The following is a 24,029-nucleotide window of genomic DNA, read 5'->3' on the forward strand; positions in this document are numbered from 1 at the left end:
CACTTCTTGTGTTTACCAAAATCCTGTAATTGCTCTCCACTGGAAATACTTAGAGGATACTCTTGTCCTGACATGCAAAATATTACACAGGGTGATTCCCTACTAACCTATTACTAAGAACCCTGTGCGAAGCCCCAGATAGTGAGGTGGGGAGAAGCAGCTCCATCTGACTCTCGCTGATCTACCCAATTTGCATCCATATAAGCAGAATTTAGAGCATATTTACGGAACAGTTTTCAGCAGCGTCAAAGGCTACTTGCACAGATCTGCTGACTGGGAATCCTGAAGCATACAGAACACAGGTAGAGCCAACAGTAAAAGCAGTAGGCCATAAAGGGTCACAAGTTCTTAGGCAGAACTGAATAAATTCACTTGAAAGACCAGAAATACGAGGTGGCCTGTGGCTCACAAAGGGAGAAAAACAAAACTCAAACTTTCCAAAGAGCAAAAGCTTATTAATCTTTTTCTGTTCAGCTTTTATAAGTTTTATAACCACACATCTCACCTAGAAATACTTAGTCTAAGACCAATGTGTCTTGTTCTGTGTAAACTCCCCAATCAGTGTTGCCTCCTTTTCTATTAATCCACCCTTTAAAATACGTTCTTTTATCAGGTTTTAATGTCTAACATGATTTAATCAAGAACACATGCCTCATAAATATCATCTGTCATGTTCCATTAGTTTCATGTGGAAAAGTACAAGTCAATAAACAAAGGTTGTGCCATAAATCTGCCTTGAACACATTATACCTCAAATAAGAAAATAAAAACATGTGTGTCCTTTGACCTGGATATTCTTAAAATGGAACTTCAGGTATTGTCTTATGCCTTTAAAAATGTCTAAAGCATTCACAATTAATTGCGTACCTAAGCAATTTCAATTTACATAATGTTGATATGGAGACGGTGATTAAATAAGCACTATGCCTTTAAGGCACCTGCTAAATAACATCACTGCCTCTGGGTTAAAACTGATATCCCGGACTGCACAATGAAAACCAGGTCTCTCCACCATGCAACTCTGCTGTAAAAATCCCTCATAACTCAGAGGAGCCATTGGGTTCAGTTATTAAAAGAGAGAGGGGAAGAAAGGAAAAAAAAAAAAAAAAGGATAAAAAAAAAGGATAGAAAAAAAAAAGCACCTTCTCTTGTGCACTGCATGGAAACGCGGTTGCTGTAAACACCAGCAAGTCCAAACAGCACGCACAGGATCCCAGTATGCTCTCCTCAGCCCCTCCACTGCTAAGCCGGTGGGCACCAGTTTGTCACCTTCTCTGATTGTCCAAGTACACAAATTATATGAGGTACTTGGTTTTGGTACTTAAACCAATGACCAAATTTGATGCTTGGGTCATCTGGGAATTTTTATTAAAGGAAATTCCCGTCCTTTTCAGAGTTGCAGGCTACAGTCAGTGCTTTCAACCTTTCCTGCTCTCTACTGCACACAGCAGTTTGTGGCTTTTGGTATTTTCCACTAACGATCTGTGTTACAGGCTGTTGGGGAGTGCTTTGTGGCTTGTGAGTACTGTGGGACAGATGCTCCCTGGACTGAGCATTGATTGCCTGCAATAGCAACAAACTGGACTCAATCGTCCATGTGGTCGGTCCCAGTTTCCCGCTCCTACCAACCCAGTGGGCTTTGGATCGGACACCCTCCCTGCCCAGCCTTCTGCTCTGCAGCAGCATGGATGAGAACGTCCAGAGGTTTCACCGGGGTCCTTGTCTATCTCCCAGCACCTTTCTGCGCAGCATGCTGCCTGTTGTGTCCTACAGCTGGCCAACTTGCTAGGTGGCTCATTCAATTTAGCTCTGCCAGAAGCAATAGTCTTTTCCTGAGGTCCCACTGACTTTTGTAGGATCTGGAAAGTGGTCAACAGCTCTGATGCCTGTCTAAAAACAGGAAAATCGGACTGACAACAACTCTGGAGTCCTTGAGAAAGGAAGTCAAATGTTTTCCTCTCATACATTGTAAAATCTGAGGAACAAGAAGCTCACAACTCAATAGTTCAATTTTGAAGTTTTAAAAAGAAAATAAAGACTATCTGTTTTTTTCCTTAATGACCACTCTGATCACACACACACTTATTTCCTGCAGGTCCCATTCTACCTCTTTGTGCAGATGGGCCTATACTTATGTCCAAAGTAGGTGATCCCCATTGGTTTCTAATTTTTCCGGTTCCTCCTGCCTTTTCCCAGTGTTCCCTCCCTTCTATGCCCAATCCCACCTTCACCTTCTCCCAACCCTGCAGCCACCAACTGATCAGCCTAGGACGTGCACATACACAGATGGTCTGGGTGCCCTGACCTGGTCATAGAATCACAGAATCATAGAATGGTTTGGGTTGGAAGGGACCTTAAAGATCATCTAGTTCCAACCCCCCTGCTGAGGGCAGGGACACCCTCCACTAGACCACGTTGCCCAAAGCCTCATCCAACCTGGCCTTAAACACTTCCAGGGATGGGGCATCCACAACCTCTCTGGGCAACCTGTGCCACTGCCTCACCACCCTCACAGTAAAGAATTTCTTCCTAACATCTAATCTAAATCGACCCTCCTTCAGCTTAAACCCATTACCCCCTTGTCCTGTCACTACACTCCCTGATAAACAGTCCCTCACCATCTTTCCTGTAGGCCCCTTCAGGTACTGGTAAGCCGTAATGAGATCTCCCCAGAGCCTTCTTTTCTCCAGGCTGAACAATCCTAACTCTCTCAGCCTGTCCTCACAGGAGAGGTGCTCCAGCCCTCTGATCAGCTTTGTGGCCCTCCTCTGGACTCTCTCCAACAGCTCGATGTCTCTCCTGTACTGGGGCCCCCAGTGCTGGATGCAGTACTCCAACTGGGGTCTCACAAGAGCAGAGTAGAGGGGCAGGATCACCTCCCTCGACCTGCTGGTCACACTGCTTTTGATGCAGTCCAGGACACGGTTGGCTTTCTGGGCTGCAAGCACACACTGCTGGGTCATATTGAGCTTCACCTCTCAGAAGGAAACGGGTCAACACATTGCCTCTCCATGTCCAACTCTGTGGCTGGAGCATTTGCTCCTATGGGGAACAGCTGAAGTTAACGTTGAACAGGTTTATGCAAGTCCCCACACAGAGTCTTCAAGATTTCACTCCTTTCTCAAATGTTCACCTCTAAAATGGGAGCTGCATGTTTACAATCTGAGTAACCCACTGGTTCCTCTGCTTCTGGATTTGGAATTACAAAATAATACCATTAGTCAGGAAATGGTAAAGTACAGCACTCCTTGTATAGTTACCAGGCTCTGACATTAACTTACCTAAATCTCTACCAACTGTGTCTTGTTAAATAATATGCTGGAGTTCATCACCTTGTTGTAGGAATGTCCACTGCCCTGGGACTTGTTCCAACACCAAAACTGCCCAAAGAATATCAGCGTGCCTTATGATACCTGACTGTGCTTACCTATGCAGGGCAGCAAGCAGACCTCAGCTTCTGCTGCCCTCACAGCACTGCTGGGCTGAACTTGTGCCTGGGATATACTACTTCTTGCAGAGTTCCTCCAGGTTCCCAGTCCCACCCTTCTGATATGAGTCAGGTTAGTCCCAGTGCGGGTCAGCCAAAGTTATGACTGGGTGTTGTGGGGATGGGAAGAGGCCATGTGATTAAAACACAGGAGGAATAAGATGACAGCAGATACAGGCAAGGGAGGAAGAGTCAAGCAAGCAAATCTTGTATTCAGCCAGTGGTGCTGATGTGGCTCATGCCTCATGCAAAGCCATAAGAGCATTCCAGCACCACAAAATTCCCCGCACCATTGCTAAGCATCACTACTGAATTTACCTGAAAATAATCAAAATAGATTTACAGCACCGCTGTTGTGAGTCTCTGCAAGGAAGGGGCTGACAAGGGGAATTCCTGTCACCACAGGAACTTCCTCACTCTCACATCACTCAGTTGGCAGTACTACCAGACCTGTGGACCCATATTAAAACTGTACAGCGCACAGTACCACAGGACGAAGACAGCACCCAGTAGAGCAATCCTCACAGCATCCTGATGCAGCCCTTCACAAGTCAGAGTTTAGAGAACCAACCCAAATGGCTGGGCAGTGACTCAGACCTCCAGAGTGTCTCACAGGACACACTGGGAGTACACAAAGTATTTTATTTTATATGTTAAGTGAGAGGACACTTCATGTTCTCAGTGCCAGACACAGAATCAGGGTATGGTACGCAGTTCCCAAGTGCTTACTCCCAGGCTACATCTAGCCTGGCTGAACACCAGGGCCCTTTGCTGGCAGAAGAACAAGTCTCTTCCAAAAACCTGCACTAATTACAGCTGCTCTCAGAGCCCTTATAAATATCAAGTTCCACTTTCCAGCTCTTGTGTTTCCTTTTCTTTCAATAACAAAATTTTAAAAAAGAAAACTAGTTTTCTGGGTCAGAAGACTCTACACATCAGAACAGTTTGATAGGAAAGTCATAATACTTGTAATTCCCTGAGATCTTTTATCTTGCACATCTCAGACAGACTCGAATGGTCTCACCTGGCAAGGAGCCAAAGGAGCTCTGCTACTAAACCAGCATGATAAGATCAGCACTGAGTGGAGGAAATGCGAACAAAAATCTCCCACTTTTCCCTAGATTTTCATCCAAACAAATGAGTATGTCACTTTAGTTCCCCCCTCAACAAAGTCTCAGTGCCTGAAGGTTGGCCCCATCCTCCCTCAGTAACTCTGAATTAATAAAAGAGCAGTGTATTTCTCTGAGTCACTTTCCCATCCCACTTCTTGTCTTTGAGGCCTCAACTCTTTGGTGGAACAGAAGATTATCACATGGCATAGCTTTCTAGGCAACTGTCTGCATCATGTGCTGGAACTCACGATGGGAAGAATTCAAAATTAACACTATTGCCCAACTCACAGAAGATACCATAAAAGGACACCCACAGAAAGCATGAACTATGTAACATTCAACACCAGACGACTAAGCACCAGATCCAGAGAGGTATTTAGGCACTGAATTTCCACTGATGTCAATGGGAGTTAGGTGCCTAAATACCCCTCTGGATCAGATCTAGTAGAGGAAATTTTAAGGCTTGATTTTTCAGTGGTTCTACAGTTCCTACAAACTCTTCAGTACCTCCTTTGAGGAGCAAGTCCTTCAAAGGAACACCTAGGAGACTCATCACGCATTTGTCTTGCTTGAAAAAAACCCATCCAGTTCTCAAAGGAAACAGACTGGATTTGGTAAGTACGTGAAAAAAAACCCACCCCACCACCTTTTATGACATTGTTCAGGTGTCACTGCTTGGCTTCCTAGGAAGTTCCATGAACCTCTAAGGCAGGATCCTGTCTCTACCACCAAGCTTATGGAGTGGCAATATGATAGGAGCCATCTGACAGCTATTGCCTTGTGGAAGAATACCTGACAGACATTAGCTGTTCCTTAAAACTTACAGATTGTTTTCAATTAACATAGGCATCACTAAATTTCACTGGCTCTTAAAACAAAATTAAAAAAAACCAAAACACCTGTCCACAATAACATAAGCTGATAGGATTCTGTAACTGATCATCTATAAAGAAATCAAACTGCACATGCTCTTAGTGGGCACCAAAGGGCAATCCTTGCCCTGTTCAGAAATATAAATCAAAGATACCACCCAAAAGAAAGGGGAAGGAAAAAAGGCCCTTGTGATGACAGTTCAGATTGAAATTAATTTGCCCACTTGCAGAAATTCTGAAAGTGTTTGCTCTTGATTTTTCATCCCCACCACATGGCAGCTGCTTTCTTCCAAAGCACACACTCGCACTGTTGTGGGCTGTTGGAGCAAGACAGCCAACATTGGAAATAGACATGTCCTGTGGTGGCACGGCAAGCAATGGGCACAGCGGCCACACCACAGGGTGCGCGGAGCCATAAGTACATATACAGACACAGACTTGTGTCTGGCCCAGGGACTGACAGAGGTGGAAGGTGTCACGAGTATAAATCTTAGACCAGGGAGCCAAAGAACTCAACCGAATTTTAGTCACATGGGTATCTCTCAGTTTCCCTTGGCTGCCTCGATCAGCTCTGGCCCAAAGTTGTAAAACTTGCCCACAGCTGCTCTGCTCACCCCCAACCTGATGTTTCACACTGTGACTTTATGCAGGCTTGTTTGGGTCTAACAAGGTCCTTATTTTTCTACAATGCAGGAAATAAGGAAACCAGCCATCAATTATTAGAAGCGCAGCAGATCTGAGCCGCGTGGCTGTAAAACAGATTTTTCTTTAATGAAACTGAGCTGGCATTTGCCAGAAATAACAAGTGCCCAAGACCAAAATGTAAATCAAAACTAAAGGAGAGTTTTCAAAACTTTGAATCATTGGTAGCAACAGACAAGCTCAGAAGGAGGTTGGTATGATTTTGGAATGTCTTAAAAATGTGTGACTAATATGACTTCCAAAGACATTATTTGTGAGTTAGTATTTCAGTCTCCCCACAGAAAGAAAACATCATGACCAGAGAGGGCCACAACATTTGCTGTAATAACTGTGTTAGTATGTCACTATTGCTATGCTAGGAAGGAGGCTAAGAGCCTTTGTTTTCATTTCAGAAAGCAAAGAAAGGAAAGATACTAATGTTGAAAATCATCAGTGCTTGGTAAGAGAAGGAAGGAGACAGCTGTTACCCTTTCCCTACGTGTCCAGGTTTTAAACCCAGCACTTGGTTTTAGTTGGTCTCAGCCCAGGTCCTAGGAGACAGTAGGTTCCATCACAACATCTCTGAACGGAGACTAGTGTAGTCAAGGAGGAGTGGTGCTGTTTGCTGAAGAGAGAGACATAACAAGAGGAAAGAAAGGGCGGGTTTGGAGGAAACATTAGTTGCTAGCAATTGCCTTACCATAACTTCTGTCAAAACTGTGTGACTGTGGTGTGGTAACGCTCCTCCTTCCCCAGCCTGCCCCCTACTCATGAAACCCACAATGAGGCCCTAAATTTAGCCTCAGTATGGATGCTAGGCCTGAGAATTGAAACGCAGAGGGCACATGAAGGAAGAGCAGCACCACATCTGGCAGCAGGAGATGGCCTGGGACCTGATCTTTTACAGATTGCAAGTAGAAGCCATTGGGATGGTCCAGCTTGTTCGTCTAGCAATTCTACCATTGAATGCAATTGTCCATGGTTGAAATTGATTCATTTCTTCCACAGGAAAATCCAAACCTGGCTCAGCACCTCCAAGTACCAGAGGATTTATCACATCCTTTGCTAAGCTGTGCCAAGGTTAATTATCCTTGCAGTCAAAAACATGAGTCTTCCTTCTTGTTTGATCTTTCTCAGCCGAGTTTCCAGCCATGAGGTGTTGTTCTGCATTTATCTGCACACAAAAAACCCCTCAAGAATCATATATTTTCTCCTCTAGTGCATCTCCAGAACTGACCAGATTGCCTCTGATCTTCCATTAGTCCATCAGTATTGCATATGGGTTAGCATCTTTCAGATCTTCTCCAAATCCTTTGATTTTTCAAAACCATTTAACAAAGTTTGAACATTAATCTATCTTCCTGCAGCTAGAGCGATGCTTAGCAGAAAGGTAACATCACTTCGCTATGCTTTGTTGTAATGTATCATATCACCTCACACTCCATTAGAAACGTATTTTTTCATATTACTAGAATAGGACATCCCAATCCTCTTCAGTGCCATTGCTTTCCAAGACATACAGTCTCCCATCTGTAAAGACAGCTTATATTCTCCATGCCAAGGTGCAGTCTCATGTGTTTGACTATATGAAAATAATTATTGTCCAGTTCCTGATGCTTCCTTAAGAAATTCATGTCATGTACCAGTCACTTCCTAATTTTTATTTATTATTCCCTTAATCTGAAGCAACAGACAAACTTTACTGGCAGTGATTTTCTATTTTCTGTCAGGATTTCAGTAGAAATTATTAGATTACACTGTGAACAAAACTCAAACTTTCAGAGTTGTATACAAAATATGGTCACTGTACAAACTATTATTGTTTGGTGTGCATCTCAATTTCTATAGATAAATCAGTTTTTACTCCATTCAAAAGTCAACATTATTGTTTTCTATACCACTATTTTTCTGCCATCAACATTGTGTGTGATGATTCAAAATGTGTCCCAGAAGCTTAAGTCTAAGCTACCAACACATTTACCTCTGCCAGCCTCACTCTCAGGCATGTTATAAAACAAGAACAAGCTTAATGAACTCTTTTAAGAAGCAGAACAGCTTCCTTCAGCTGCTATGTTAATGCAGATTTCCACCACAATACATCCTTAGTTCAAAACAGTCTAAACTCCACCTGGACCATAAGGATGTAGATATGACCAACAACTGAAGGCCGATAGTGCTGGACGACTTCAGTATGGTCAGTTAATTTTTATATTTGGAAAACAGGATGCATTGTGAATGAATAATAATAATAATTCAATGTGACCCTAATTCAGTATCAATAAGGCTATTTCCTTCTTCAGAACAATGGTTGGCATTTTCTATCCCCAACAGGCAATCGTTTGTTAGCAATGGCATGTCCCCAGAATGCCACAGAACATTTCACAACTGCTTTGCACATAAAAATCAATCATTTTCCATGCCCGGTTGTCCCACCACTGGCTCTCCCAACTGCTGCTCTTAAAACCCTTCACTCAGTCTGGTTTTTATTGTATGCCTTTTTGGTGTTTTCTTGACAAACGAATGAGTGGCCAGAAACACCAATGTTAGACAAGGAAGGATTTGAACTTTGTTCAGTAAGTCAGAGAGGATAGAAGCCTGGAGTATTACAGTTTGAGGGACCTCTTGTAACTTTTTACAGTGCCTAAGCAGTTGAGAATTAGAAACATCACAGGGAAGACGGTCGGGTCCAAAGAGTTACATCCCGCAGTAGGATTTCCATCCAGCCTGTCTTTAAAAATTCCAGTGACAAACAACTCACAGCCTGCTTGGGCACCATATGTCAAAAGCTACGTATACGCCTAGCTAAAGTTTTTCCCTATGTAAAGCCCACATAATCCCTGTGGAAGAATAAACCAATGTAGAAGAGACAGACGGTGCTGAATATCAGGTGCATTTCTCAAAGTACTTAATACCAACAGGAAAAACCTACAGCCACACACAGCTTCAGAAGGGATGCAATAGGAGATTGTCTTCCACACCAGCAGAACAAGACTGGTGCCCCTGAAGGATGTGTGGGCATCATGCACATGAATTATAACTCTGATCTATAAATCAGTGGATTCCATGTTTAGAACATCCTTCTCATAACTACCTTGTATTCTAACTCTGGGTTGCTCATCAAACTAGAAAATGCTGTAGTCAGGAGCCTTCACACTGGAAGCTATATCCAACCTTCCAGACTGTTTTCTCTAGTGGTAGTATCATAATTCATTTTTACCTAAATGCCAGTTGGTTATAAGATGAGGCTATTTTTTCACCAAGTTTCGTCTCAAGTCTCATATTATCTAGGTTCTGAAACTACCTCCCTGTCACTTCAGAGTGACTGCTTGCTGCTGAAACATCTACCCCATGCATAAAACATCTTTATCACCTCTAATGTTTACTGTTCTTAATTTTCAAGTCTCCCAGCAACTTCTCCATCAGCTAATAAAAACTCTGCTGTTGGCATTAACACTAACCCTTAGCAAGGAAAGTTCCCCAAGCAGGTTAGTCCCATTTTGGGAAATTTAACCTAGGTACCACCGAAGCAGCCAGCCTCTGCAAAACACCAGTGTTTTAACTCAAACTTGCCAAATAAACTGTACTCGTAGCCAATGCCATCATTCATTCAGGCTTAAAACACCATTGATGATTAATCATTCCAATGGTTTACTCTCACTTTCTAGATTTTGGTCCCTTTTATATTGGCTTTCAATGACTAATCTTGCAAAATATATGCACTTGTAAAAGTATTTGTGGAAGTGGCAAACTTATAAGCAAATAAACATAAAAGCAAATTTTGACAAAGCAGTCTGAGTAGTCATGCCAGTAATCTCTGTCTAACAGCTTCTGACAGGATGCAGTAAGAGAAAGGCGATCTCGTATGAATAATGTTTCCAATAAAAGCTAGCCAAATCACCCTGACAGGTTTTGAGTATTTACACATTCAGCAGACCAAAAGCTATTTACACCAGTTGCCATACTTCCACACATTTAGCCCACAATTCAAATAAGTTACAGCCCTTTATATATATTTAAAAATAAGCCAAGAGCAAAGTTGCACAAAGTAAAAGACAGAGGCCAGGAGTCTAAGAGAGTAGAAAGAATAAATTATTGAGACTTAAGGGCAAGGAAGGTGCAAGTGGGCTCTAGGAGTAAACATCCCCTTAAATTTCCTGCATACCCATTCAAATCAGAGAGATGCTGAAATGCATGGGGATCTTTGTTTTGAAAAGCTACATAGTCTGTAGCTTATCCCCATGAAAATATGACAAGTCAGCAAACCTTATCGAACAGCTTAAGAACTCAAAGAAAAAGAATATAAGCCAATTTGTGGTGAGTTGGCAAGAGGAAAAATAAGAAGCAAAACTGTTCAGATTAAAAACGTGAGACATCTTTTTCTTTTGCCAAGTGAATTGAGTCCATACTTACAGAACAAACTTCTATGCATCAGCCCTCCAGGGCTCAAGTCTGCCTCCTTTTTCCCACTCTTGGTTTTAAAATGGCGTCACTTCGGATTTGCACCAGAGCTAGGGATAATGGAATCAGGCCAGCTCAGTTTCAGTTGAACATGGCCAGCTCAGTTTCAGTTGAACATAAACCAGCTCTGATGACTTCAAGGAAACTGAACATTGCAACAATCAGATATCCAGAAAGAAGGAATTTAGTGTTGCTTTTTCTTCTTCAAGTGCTGGGAGACAGACTCAGCTGCATGCAAAATCTGCTCTGCCAGAGCGATGAGGATCTCAGGAACCTTGGATTAGCTACCTGCACCTCAAGCCCAGAGGGCATACAATCCTTCGGGTAATTTCTGCCTCAAGAACAACAGTCGCAAGAGACTTTTCCATCTGCTAGAAGGCAAGGGCAACCCTGAAGTTGCTTTTTTCTCCAGCAAACCGGGGGAAAGATTTTTCTTCCCAACAGGTACTTACTATTGGTTATTTCCAACACAGCCCCCTTAGCGTAGCCTCCCTTCCTTCACCTCAGCATGTCAAGCACTAAAATAAATAGGAGAATTTGTTCCTCAGCAACAATTCTGCAACTGGCAGCATAAACCAGATTCCAAGCAGTAAGAAGCCCAACTAAAATGCTCCATTAAAATCCTTACTCTCCCAAAGATAACAAAGATGTATTTTGCACTTTTCACCACTCACACTCGAGAAGACCTACCAACAAGGGCAAGCGCCACGTACTCCACATAGCAGAGAGAAATCTGGTCCATGCACACACTGCATTGAGGGGGTGCAGCCACGCTCAAGCAAGTCCCACCCCAGGCTGACATAGCCATATGTTGCAGTGCAGCATCCTGCAACAACACCAGATCAGATCTCAGAGCACAGCCGCATCACCTGAACACTGCACCTGAACTAACAAACTGTCCCTCAGCACAGAAAATTAAGCTGGCGCTGATGGTGGGCTGGAACAACTGCACTGTTTGTGGCTCCAAAACTGGCTTGTCTTTCTCCACACCATACTCTGTTACACTCTTGCAGTAGAAATACCATGAATAACACATAGACTTGCCCCAAAATGATGTAAGAGGTACAGCCTAGAATAGAGTCCAAGTAATCCTAACTCTTTTCTTCTCATTTATTTACTTCGCCATGTCAGCTACTGGCACAACCTTTGTGTTATCTCTCTCTGCCTTCACTGTTTTTGCTTGTTTCACGTATGATGGCAGATCACACCAGCCTGAGATCCATGCACGGTCCTGAACAGGAAGAAAAAGTAAAGGTGAACGTACTGTACTGACTGACCTTGGCATCTGAGCTACTAGGCTGCTTCTGCTTGCACACTTTCCTCTCTGGGAGAGAGTTTAACACTTGGATCTTCTCTTCTGTGCCTCAAAAGAACATGGATGGGATTTTAAAAAACATTCAGTACTAGCCTCCTCCTGAAGTCAATGCTACAACTCCCTGCAATTTCAGCAGGAGCAGCAGAGCAAAGCAGGAGTTATGAAACCTCATGTTAAATCCTTTCTGGGATTTTCCCAGAAAATACTGGAAAATAAAACAGAAATTTCCCTTTTATCTGTTCTTTAACTCTCTCTTCGCTGTCCAGCACAGATGGGGGTTGGGAAGTAGGCAGGACTTGCATAAGGAACAATAAGTGAGAGCTGTTCTGGGGTGAAATGAGTCCTTCTGAATGCAAAATGCTGCTTTCCTTGAGCACCCTTCCTGTCCTATCTGGTCTTCTCTCTTGAGCATCTGCCACTATGGAGATGTTCCATCAAAAAGCACAACATACAGTCATTGTAAGTGACTGATCATTTGCTCTCCGTGAAGGATTCAGGTTAAATCAAAGCCAGCTGCTTTAGAGAGGGGCAGGCGGCTAAAAAGAATTTAAAGAGAACAATGATAAAAAATGCAATCTAGAACCTACATACATAGGAAATCTACTCTTGTATTTCAACTAAATAACTCTAAGGTATTTAAACTTCACGCACAGAAAATTATTTTGTAACTTTTTTTTAAAGTCATCCTCTTGCATTGTTGTTCTGCCCTAATAACTCTGAAATGTGCTACTCATCTCTCCCAGTTAAATATCCTGTTTCACAAGCTCATTCCTAGATATCTGAAACTGCACAGCATTTCTATCTAGCTTTAGGCATCTAGCATTCCAAAGAATTAATATTTAAACTTATTATAAAGGAATGGGGATTGTGTTAAGCATGTAGTATTTAGCAAAACATTCATATTAATAAACTGTTGTATCGCTTGTTCGAAGCACATTATCATTCTTTAAATTCAAAAAAAGATTATGGTCTAAAACTGACACATGTATCTGTATTTTCATTTTATTACAACCAAGACTTAGATAGGATTATAGAGTAGAAGCTATCAGATTTCAATTTTTACAATACGCGTAAAATTATATTATCTTTCTTTGCCTAGGGGATTGTTGACTTCAGTATTTAAGTGACTTTAACCACAGCAAATTGTGAAAAAGCAGCAAATCACAACACTTATTTAAAATAATCTTAGACTCTCTACCTCTGCTAGGGAAGTGCCCCATGTTAGCTTTTTTATACATATTATTGCTCTTATATCTCTTGATTATAGATAAATGAATAAAAAACCCTAATTGGTTACGAGATATCACTTAATTGATTTTTTTCCTCTTATATTGGCCTTTGATTTACACCTCGGATACACTCTCCCAAGCCAGCACGTGTAATTTATTTACAGCATTGGAAGGCAGGCAAAATACATCATCTACTGTTATACAGCCTTCTACTAGGTATTAAAATACCAGGCCCCTGGAGACACTTCATATAGTTCAGCAAGTTCCAAAATAAACCAAACCGCCAACCCCTTAAGCACTTAAAATAACAATGGAGATCTGTATTAAAAAGTTAGTTTTACAGTATTTGATGATGTCGCCTTAGTGTCATTTTTCCCCCGGCTAAATATGAAAAAAAAAAAAAAATGCTTTCCCCTCATTCTAAAATAACAGACAACTCTCTAGGTCTCACAAAGCCCTCTTATCACTCACACAAATGCCAGAATTAAATGCAGTTTAAGATATTTTGCATTCATTTAACCCTTTAAATAAATTTGATTGGGTAAATTCAATTACAGTGCTCCTTACCAATCCACTATGCAAAAATAATCACATATACATTGACATAATGACAGAAGAGTCAGACATAATTATCAGATTTAAATCAATACAATTGCTTAAAAAAAAAAAAGATAGAGCTCAAGCACTTTGTGGTGATTTGACTGAGTTCAACCTTGTAATTCCTAAATGCTCAACACCTTAAAATAACATAAAACACAGAATTGGAATCTATTTCCTACTGAAGCTCTGGCAATGTCTCGTGTTTTTCAAGTAGTCTCCTTTTGACAAATAATCTTAATTATTAACAATCATTTAATATAGCCAAACCAATGAGAAAAAAGGGGGGGACGGGGGAAAAAGAAAAAGGGGGGGACGGGGGAAAAAGAAAAAGGGGGGGACGGGGGAAAAAGAAAAAGGGGGGGACGGGGGAAAAAGAAAAAGGGGGGGACGGGGGAAAAAAGAAAAAGGGGGGACGGGGGAAAAAAGAAAAAGGGGGGACGGGGGAAAAAAGAAAAAGGGGGGACGGGGGGAAAAAGAAAAAGGGGGGACGGGGGGAAAAAGAAAAAGGGGGGGGGAAAAAGAAAAAGGGGGGGGGGAAAAGAAAAAGGGGGGGGGAAAAGAAAAAGGGGGGGGGGAAAAGAAAAAGGGGGGGGAAAAGAAAAAGGGGGGGGAAAAAAGAAAAAGGGGGGGGGGAAAAAAGAAAAAGGGGGGGGGAAAAAGAAAAAGGGGGGGGAAAAAGAAAAAGGGGGGGGGGAAAAAGAAAAAGGGGGGGGGGAAAAGAAAAAGGGGGGGGGGAAAAGAAAAAGGGGGGGGGGAAAAGAAAAAGGGGGGGGGAAAAGAAAAAGGGGGGGGGAAAAGAAAAAGGGGGGGGGGAAAAGAAAAAGGGGGGGGGGAAAGAAAAAGGGGGGGGGGAAAGAAAAAGGGGGGGGGGGGGAAAGAAAAAGGGGGGGGGGGGAAAGAAAAAGGGGGGGGGGGGGGGAAAGAAAAAGGGGGGGGGGGGAAAGAAAAAGGGGGGGGGGGAAAAGAAAAAGGGGGGGGGAAAAGAAAAAGGGGGGGGGGAAAGAAAAAGGGGGGGGAAAAAGAAAAAGGGGGGGGGAAAAAGAAAAAGGGGGGGGAAAAAAAAAAAGGGGGGGGAAAAAGAAAAAGGGGGGGGGGAAAAGAAAAAGGGGGGGGGGAAAAGAAAAAGGGGGGGGGGAAAAGAAAAAGGGGGGGGGGAAAAGAAAAAGGGGGGGGAAAAAGAAAAAGGGGGGGGGAAAAGAAAAAGGGGGGGAAAAAAAGAAAAAGGGGGGGAAAAAAAAGAAAAAGGGGGGGAAAAAAAAATAAAAAGGGGGGGAAAAAAGAAAAAGGGGGGGGAAAAAAGAAAAAGGGGGGGAAAAAAAGAAAAAGGGGGGGGAAAAAAGAAAAAGGGGGGGGAAAAAAAAAAAGGGGGGGGAAAAAAAGAAAAAGGGGGGGGAAAAAGAAAAAGGGGGGGGAAAAAGAAAAAGGGGGGGGAAAAAGAAAAAGGGGGGGGAAAAAAAGAAAAAGGGGGGGGAAAAAAAGAAAAAGGGGGGGGAAAAAAAGAAGAAGGGGGGGGAAAAAAAGAAAAAGGGGGGGAAAAAAAGAAAAGGGGGGGAAAAAAAAGAAAAAGGGGGGGAAAAAAAAAAAAAAGGGGGGGGAAAAAAAGAAAAAGGGGGGGGAAAAAAAAGAAAAAGGGGGGGGAAAAAAAAGAAAAAGGGGGGAAAAAAAGAAAAAGGGGGGGAAAAAAAGAAAAAGGGGGGGGAAAAAGAAAAAGGGGGGGGAAAAAAAAGAAAAAGGGGGGGAAAAAAAAGAAAAAGGGGGGGAAAAAAAAGAAAAAGGGGGGGAAAAAAAAGAAAAAGGGGGGGAAAAAAAAGAAAAAGGGGGGAAAAAAAAGAAAAAGGGGGGGAAAAAAAGAAAAAGGGGGGGAAAAAAAGAAAAAGGGGGGGAAAAAAAGAAAAAGGGGGGGAAAAAAAAATCATTGTTCCAGGTTACTAGTGAAGCACAGATTCTGAGAACAGAAAGTTCCATGTTTCAACTGAGATTTAACATACTGGGTGCCAGAAACGTAATGGGAGGAGAAGGAAAAAAGGGAATTCTTTGCCTCTATTCTTCAAAGCCTGTGCAGAAAGGTAGTACTGCAGTAGCCTGAACTGATACTTATCTGAATGGAAGAACAGGCCCTTGCTTTTTTTACGTGCCCCATTTAAACGCAATAAAATGGCATGAGTGGTTTTAACTGGTCGTTCTGCCTATGTCATTGTAACGCTCCCTGCTCTCAGGAGAAGATAACAGCTGTGCCATATTCAGAAACACATACTTTTGCTATTGTTTGCACATTTGTAGGGCAAGATTACACTGTACCACAGTTAGTGTGTGCTGCCTTTGCTTTGGAACCCTGTATTCTTTGAGTTACATCAGTGTGCTGGGAAACATTTGGTGGCCAAGAAAAAAAAGCAAACAAAACCAACACTCTACTAGAAGCAGTTTCATACACTGTGAAATGATTACTAGATTGCACATCTTGTTCAAGCCTGTTGACATATAATGATAGAAACCTGGAGTACAAAATGGAGCAGTTTACACCTTTATTCCCTCTCCAACTACCCTGCCATCGACATCGTCAAGAGTTCCAAAATGACTAAACAGCAGAGGTTCACATTTCTATAATAATGGTACCGAAGATGGAAATTAGACTCACAGTAGTACAAATTTCTCTTCATAGTCCATACGTTATTCTACTTGCTAGCTTACAGATGGATTTAATACAAGGTTGTTATTTGTTCTACAAGCTTTTCCCTGTACACAGGATAAAGCACTTCTGTAATATTAAGGTTGAAATACTGACCCAGCTAAAGTTAGTGGCAAGACTCCTACTAATATTCATCATTTAGAGTAAAGTTTTGTCCCTCCTATTCAACATGCTGCGTATCTTTGCTCACTGAAAGTGGAAAAAACCCCCAACCAACCAACTTTGTTGTGATAAAGTACTATCTCCCAGAAGACACTCACATTACATTTAATAGTTTTACTAAATAGAATCTTGAAGCACTTCCAGAATATAATCTCAAATCTACTAAAAATCCTCAGCATACACTTTAACAGCTTATAAATATACAGGGTTGAACTCTAACATAAATAATCATTTAGATATAGTTGAATGCATAATTTAGAATATTCCAAGTCCAAAGCATTTGTAGTTGATGAGACTATTCACGGGAACACAGTAATGCACATACTTAGGCACTTGTGAGATTTAGATTTTAAACTTTTTCTTACTATAAAAGAAGAAAGGAAAAGATATTTTTCTTCTCATCCCATTTAGCAGAGTATATAATAATCTCCATTTTCATTCCATGTGTTAATGTAACATTATAAACCCAGAACAAGTAATTTCTTATTTTTTTACTTCTATTCCTTCAAGTAAAACTCAAGAAGTTACAAAATCTCTTTCACAGATCAGACTTATTTCCTGTAATCTGACATTATTTGTTATTCCATATATTTCTACGTAATATTAAGATAGATACAATATTTATTCTCTTCATTTTTTCCAACAGCTGTATTTTTTTCCTGAAGCAGATGGGGTTTTTTTGCTTTTACAAGTACCGATTATCTTTATACGACAGAACAATCATTAGATCTTCGGGTCTGTATTTGTAAATATTCTCTACTCCCAATCTCTAAATAATAGAGAATTTAATTATTAGATACCATTAAACCTCTTTTAAATCAAATCCATGAAAGGGGCATCTTCATTTCAGTGACTCTGATTTTGCAATGCAAATCATTAGAAGAACTTCCTTCAGCAGCAAGTAACCAAAAGTTACTCTCCTGTTCAAGACAAGTAAGCATTTTAGCCAATTTAAGGCAAGGGACAGTCACAATTTATCCCAAATGACTTTATGCACACATTCTCCAATCTGCAATTTCTTCTCCTTTCTCCTCTTACAAAAAAAAAAAGACAACCAAAACCAAAAACCCCAAACCCCCCCAAACACCAAAACCAAAAACCCCACAAAGAAACCCCAACCCAAACAAAAACAACAGACCATGGAATAAAAAATATCTGTAACTGCAAGTTCTGTTCAAATAAACCTTTAAATTCCTTTTTGTAGGGGAGAGTTTAAATGCAGCAAGCAAGAGAACTACAATGAAAAGATGAAAAATTTATTAGTACAGCTCTATATAAAATTGAGAGAGTTTAGAGATCACCATACCAGTGAGGCTATTCCCTGTTTCCTTATCAGCCCATATAATATTTATCAACTCTAAGCAGTCCCATTTGCTCCAGTGGGATAATTCAGGTGAACACAGACAAGGTGTATGAAAGAAAATGGCAGAATCAGGCCCACGACCAGTCGATACACCTAATAAGTCATATAACCAAAACATATGCTTTTGCTTAAGATCCCAACAGTGTAAGCTGTTACTTAAGCAAGGACTGTCCTGCTAACCAAGGGAACAGTCGCAGGGGGTTACAACGGCAAGATTTAACCCTCCTTCTCAACAGCAGAAGAAAATTAATACATTTCAATGCATCGGTTGTATGTTTGCCGAAAGCAGCTACAGCTGAAAAAGAAAGAAACAAACAAGAAAAAAACACCAGCCCACTTTCTCCTTGTCTGAATAAAAAATACTCTCAACAAGGAAACATCCAACTACTGCAACCCGAACAGCTTATTGTTTTGCCCACTGTAAGTTAATATCTGAAGTGGTTACTGCAAAGGTCTGGGCCATTTGGATGATTTCCCAGTGGCACAACTAACAGGATAAATCTCGTCATTTCTACTGAGTCATGAATTAGGTACACTGAACGAAACTGGAAAAGAATGAAAAGGAGAAGTGTTTCCTGGTCACAACCATAATCAATGTCATTTAAAAAACTGAGATATTTGACATCTTTATACATGTCACTTTTGTCACTACTAAAGCTTTCTTTCCCAAAAGTTTCTTTCCTGTTGACAATAATTATCTTGCCCTGTGTTACTTTCAAAATGGTAATACCCTAGCATGAAATTCAACGAAACAGAACCAAAAATCACAGAATCCCTAGAAAACATTGTAAAATGGACTTCATACCTTATGGTACAGTTACTCTATGCCGAGCAGACCACAAATGCCTGTAAGAAGCACTGTCTGGGTGCAAATACTCTGCCTTGTGACACACAGGGAAATCAAGGATCTAGAAAAGTGTGGTGTGTATCACAGCCAATCATACCAGAAGGGGGAGGCAGGGTGAAAACTGGGTGGTTATTTTAAACAGCTCCCAAACAGAACAAAACACGAAGCACAATTCCAAAATACTGATACTTTTGGTAAACAAACAACAGCTCTGTCCTGCAAAGTTTAGACCCAAATGATCTGATTCCCAGAAGTAATCCTCACCACTACCCCTCAAGTTTTTGTTTGGCTGTTCATGTAAAAAGACAGGCACGGAAGCATTTTGCAGGATCATAACTTAAACACTGTGAAGCAGTGGAGTAACACCACAGAGATATTACAACAGCAGGATGCTTTTTCCCCATTGTGATTACTTCAAAGCTGCCCTTTTTATTAGTAGGGTAGTGTATCATTTTGATTCATTCTTTCTTGAAAAAAATCCAAAAAAAGTAAAGGCATGTTTGGAAAAAAAAATATTTTTACAGGCAACTATAAAAATTTATTTTGCTCTTGTTAAAGAGGGTCTTTACCCTCCCTACTTGCAGCTTTCAACTGTGGATAAACCAAAACCAGGAGGCACATTCTGTAATCTAATCCAGACTGCAGAGGGAATTACTGGGTACACGGTACTCTGGTGCTGGAGAGCAGGAGACGCACAGTGTGATGATCTGAAATCAAGCTGTCATCAGTTTCCTTCCCAAAACCTTTTACTGGGTAAATCTAAATATTTCCCTTATTCCCACTTCCTAGCTATATCTTGTTATATCACATCCACATACAGCCATACTTGGCCCTTTATCTTCCTGAGAGAACCAGGGGTGCTGGGAGATGGTTTACACCACTCCTTGAAAAAAGATCAGCAGCCCTCCCATCCACAGCATAGCTCGCTTTAGATACACAGAGCTCTGATTTTACAGTTAGCTCACAGTGAACAATTGAGGGACTTCCATTATTTCTGCAGAACTGACTCAGGAGCATAGGGTGCTGAGCAGGGGCTGGCAGCTCACAGCATTCAGTGGGAGAACTCCAAAACACCCGAGTGGACATTAAGGCACTTGCTGACACCATACAGGTCACGAGGAGCACAGCCCACACATCTGAAATCAGACTCTAGCCCAAAATTTTACTTTCCCTAACTTCTCCTGAAAATATCTTCACAGGGGAAAAAATAAACCAAAGAAAACCCCAACCCCAACAAACAACAACAAAACCCAACCACCCAAAAACCCCCCAGTGCTGCCATCTTTGGAAAAATCCAACATTATCCATCAAATCACCACGCTCAGTAAATTAATCCTATCCTGCCCATGGATACCTCCTACCTACTCCCATGACTCAAGTCACCCATATGCTGAAGCAACCACAAGGTAACACCCTGAACAGAAAATACATTAAACAAAAAACAGCAACAAAACTTAAAATACAAATTTTTTTTCCCCCAGTGGTGAAAAGGGGAAATCGATCAGTCAGGAAAAATGAATCAGCATCCTTCTCCCAGTGCCCACCTACACCTACTCTAAGAAGTCCCAAATGAATGAAAATTACACTTTTCCTCTTACCCTCCCGACACCCCTGCCCTTTGCAACACCCACAAGAGAAATAAGCATGAAGAGAAGAGTAAGTAGCTCAAAGCAAAAAAGAAAAAGAAAAAAGGAAATTGCTTCAACAGTCTGCTTGGGTAGGGCAACGCGTTGCCAGGATTTTAAGCTGATACAAACCCTAGTCGAATGGCATCAACCTCACTCGTGAGACCACAAGGGACTTGAACATCTCATGAGTCCCTTCTACAGGCAGCAGTCGCAGCAGCACAGCGGTACTAGAGTTCATAGCTGTCCCTTCACACTCTGTGAATCCTCCTTCTCCCCCCTCCAAACCTGGTTCTGTGTAACAGACCTTTATTTCATTCTTGCCAAACATTAACAACCTTTCTTTTTTAAATCAGGAGAGAATTGCAGCATTAACAAACAGAAAAATAAAAAAGGTAATTTATAACCTGCTGCTCCACTCTGTCTATATTCACTGGTGATGAACAAACACATCCTACAGTTTGCAGGACAGACCTCGCACAGATTGAGGTGTTCATTAACATAACTTCATGGCAATAAAAGGTGCCATCACCCTAGGTAACAAGCTCACAAAAGAAAATGTTACTAGTCCAAGGGCATGCAGTCTACTTTTACTTTTCAGAAGAATGGACAGAAAAGGGATGTACGGAAAAAATCCTAGTGGGAACTGTCTTATACCAATAAGATAACAACATGTACATCTCTAAAATAGAGAATGGGAAAGGACTGAAAAAAGAGAACTACCTTTTTAACTTTACAAAAACCATAGCTTTAATATTAATAACCTTGGGTGTATATACGTCTCTTCAAGTAGCTTTGGAGCGTAAAGGAATGCTTGAATTCCCTCTGAATCCACCCAGTGATACCTTAGAGGGATTATTTTAAAACTAAGTTTTGATTAACAAATTCCAGCTCAATTAACAAGTTCTAGCTCAAAAGGGTAACTAACAAATTTTAGTGGGCAACTTGTAATCTAACTTCAGAGCCACTTCTTTAACAATGGATAGATGAAAATCAGGCATTTGTTAACTAGCAGAATTTCCCTTGCACCATGCCTTTCAGGCACCAGGAATCCCGAGCCTGAGAATTCACTGCCTGAATCCAGCATTTGTAACACCTCCTTGAAATACAAACTATAAATCCAAGCAACCGTGGTGAAACTGCTGAATAAGAACTAGGCATTTATTGTCAGTCAGGCATACTCACAAACAAACACCCCACACGCACGCTCAGGCACAGGACTGACTAACCCAGTGTTCAGTACCATCCTCAAAAGAACCACCTCTGAGAAGCGACCCAACTGAGCAGCAGTCGCTCAGGAGAACTAACGAAGATGCCGGTCTCAGGATTTCTTAAGGAATATTGAGAAATGCTCTGCTGCCCATCAGCAAGAAACGGTCTGGTTTATGCTGTGCCTCCAAGGTGCATAGAAATAATAAAAAAAAAAAAAAGTTTTAAAGCTTGCAGTTTAATTAACAAGTTAGAAAATATACTGAAGACCAAAAAGAAAGGGAAAAAACCCCATCAAAAAGAAAAAAAAAAAGGAGCTTGATGCACATTTTTTGGGTGGTGGGCATTTTTTTTTGTGGTGGTAGTGCTCGGTTCATGCATTTTTAAACTCACCCTTCACGCTTTGATGTTTCTGCTGCTGGAAACAATCTTTGGAGCCTCTAGCACATCGCAGCTCTTGCGCCCTCGGCAGAATTGGGATCCTCTCGAATATGCTGGGTCTTTTGGGGATGAAATCTAGCAGAGGCGCTGACATTTCAGGGGGGCTCTGCTGAGGCTCCGTGTGGTCACTGCCGTTGCTGACAGTTATTTTAAAGGACATCTGAGGATTCAAGAGATCTTTACCACTGCTGGGACGGCTCACCCGCGGCAGCTCCTTCAGAGGCGCTCCCTGGCATTTATCGGTCACCTCGAAGCGAGCCGGACCGGCGCTGGTTTTCTGACCCCCTGCGGGCTCACAGTGCATGTCCGCGTCCGGCTGCTGCCAGGGCCCTCGCCGCTCTCCTGCACCGAGCGGCACACGGGGCGTCAGCGTCGGCGGCCGCCTCAGCCCCGCGCCGGCGATCGCCTCAGCCCCGCCGCGCGCGCCGCCAACGGTCGTTAACCGCCGCCCGCGCGCTCTCTCACGCACACCGGCCAGAGGGGGAAGAAACGGGGAGACTTAGAACTCGGCGGCGGCTCGCCTGTGAGGGACGGGGGTCCGGCGCCGCGCGTCGGCTTTCCTCCCTCTCTAGGCAACACCGCCGGGCTTTTCGTAACAGCGCCGGGGAAGGCGAGACCGACCAGGAGGGGAGGGGGGGGCCCGGCACACGGCCGGGGTTGCGTCGAGGCCGGTGCCTTTCAGCTGAGGCATCCAAAACAGCGGCCACCCAGGCAACAGAGGACGCGGCGGCAGCGCACGCAACGCCGCAGGGCGTGTTTGCCAACGCCGGGCGTTCACACCGGGCTGGCCGCGGCCCCAGGTCACCGGCCCCGGCGACGCGCAGAGACGTGCGTGAGGGAGAGCCCGCCCGGGCGCGACAGCCGCGCCCCCGCGCTCCTACCTGGGAGGGGCCGCCCCGGGGGACGCGCTGCCCGCCGGTTGCCGCCGCGCCCCGTCCTGCCGCCGCGCCGGGCTTATGGGCTCAGCCCCGCTCCCCCGCCGCAGGGCCGGCTGCCTGAGTGAAGGCGGCCCGGGCCATTTCCCTGGCGCGGCGGCGGGGCCAGCCCTTCGGTCGGGCCAGTCGGGGCGGGCAGGGGGAGGGCTGTGCCGCCGGGGCCGCCCCTCGGGGCTTTGACAGCGGCGCGGCGGGGAGCGGGGTCCGCCCGCGGGCCCAGCCCGGCCGCCCCTCACGGCCTGGCACCGCAGGAGAAGGGGAAGGAGCCGAAGACCCCGCGCTCGCCGCGGGCGTCGGGAGAGGGTCAGCGCCTCCTTGTGCCCCGGGCCCCCTGAGAGGACCTGCACCCTCCCGGTGCCTGCCGCGGCAGTAGGGGGTCCTTGCGCTTGCCCACAGGCTGCCTGAGGGGTCCATGGTTTTCCTTCACACCACCCTGCTGCCGAAGGCCTAGACACTTCCACTCTGCCCGCGGGCCTGTCCCCAGGCAGCCGGCTCACATGTCCAGCTGCCTGTGCACCGGGCACACAACAGGCAGGAACCATGGGACACCCGCAAACCACCCCGCTGCTGAACAGCCGGCAGCACCCTATAAACAACTTCTGTGCAAAAGCCACAGCAACTGCAGTGTGTCACGGAGGAGCAGTGGGAGAGAGCAAAAGCCTTGCCAACAGCCTGGGCCTGGGCAGCAAAGAGATGTGTCAGAGGCGGGTACAACCTGGCCAAAACATCTCCTCAGTGACGCAGTTTCAGGTACATTCAGTGCTTCTGTCTATATGGTGGTCGTGCACCATTCCATTCCTTTCCTACAGGTGCCTGGAGCTGGCCCATTCCATTAGAGACAATTAAGCTAGCACAGAGCAGTGACATTTGCGCTGACTCCTCCTGGGCCAGCTCGGGTCTGGAAGCAATCTAGCTGGGTTTATTAGCTTGGGCCTGGTTCCAAGCAAACGCAGGCTGAGCTACGATGCACAGCTTTGCACCAGCAAGATTTACCAGCCCACTCTTTG

At 43.6% G+C, this 24,029-nt stretch overlaps 1 protein-coding gene across 6 annotated transcripts in view; it reads right to left on the reverse strand.

Annotated features, from left to right (window-relative positions):
* GLIS1 (GLIS family zinc finger 1) overlaps window positions 1–24,029 on the reverse strand; it is a 212,404-nt gene that overhangs the window by 184,940 nt on the left and 3,435 nt on the right. For 4 of the 6 annotated variants that reach the window (XM_054834413.1, XM_054834415.1, XM_054834416.1 and 1 more), the window contains exons 1-2: window positions 22,969–23,087; window positions 22,040–22,429 (exon numbers count right to left, since the gene is read on the reverse strand). The exons of 1 other annotated variant lie outside the window; for it this stretch is intronic. In XM_054834413.1, the coding sequence (XP_054690388.1) occupies window positions 22,040–22,391 (352 nt within the window). In that variant the 5' untranslated portion in view covers window positions 22,392–22,429; window positions 22,969–23,087. Of the gene's footprint in view, window positions 1–18,770; window positions 18,830–22,039; window positions 22,430–22,968; window positions 23,088–24,029 lie in introns of those variants that run through there. One more of the 6 variants, XM_054834418.1, reaches the window with a different exon arrangement.

This window comes from Grus americana, chromosome 8 (assembly GCF_028858705.1).
Source record: "Grus americana isolate bGruAme1 chromosome 8, bGruAme1.mat, whole genome shotgun sequence".
NCBI classification, from domain to species: Eukaryota; Metazoa; Chordata; class Aves; order Gruiformes; family Gruidae; genus Grus; species Grus americana.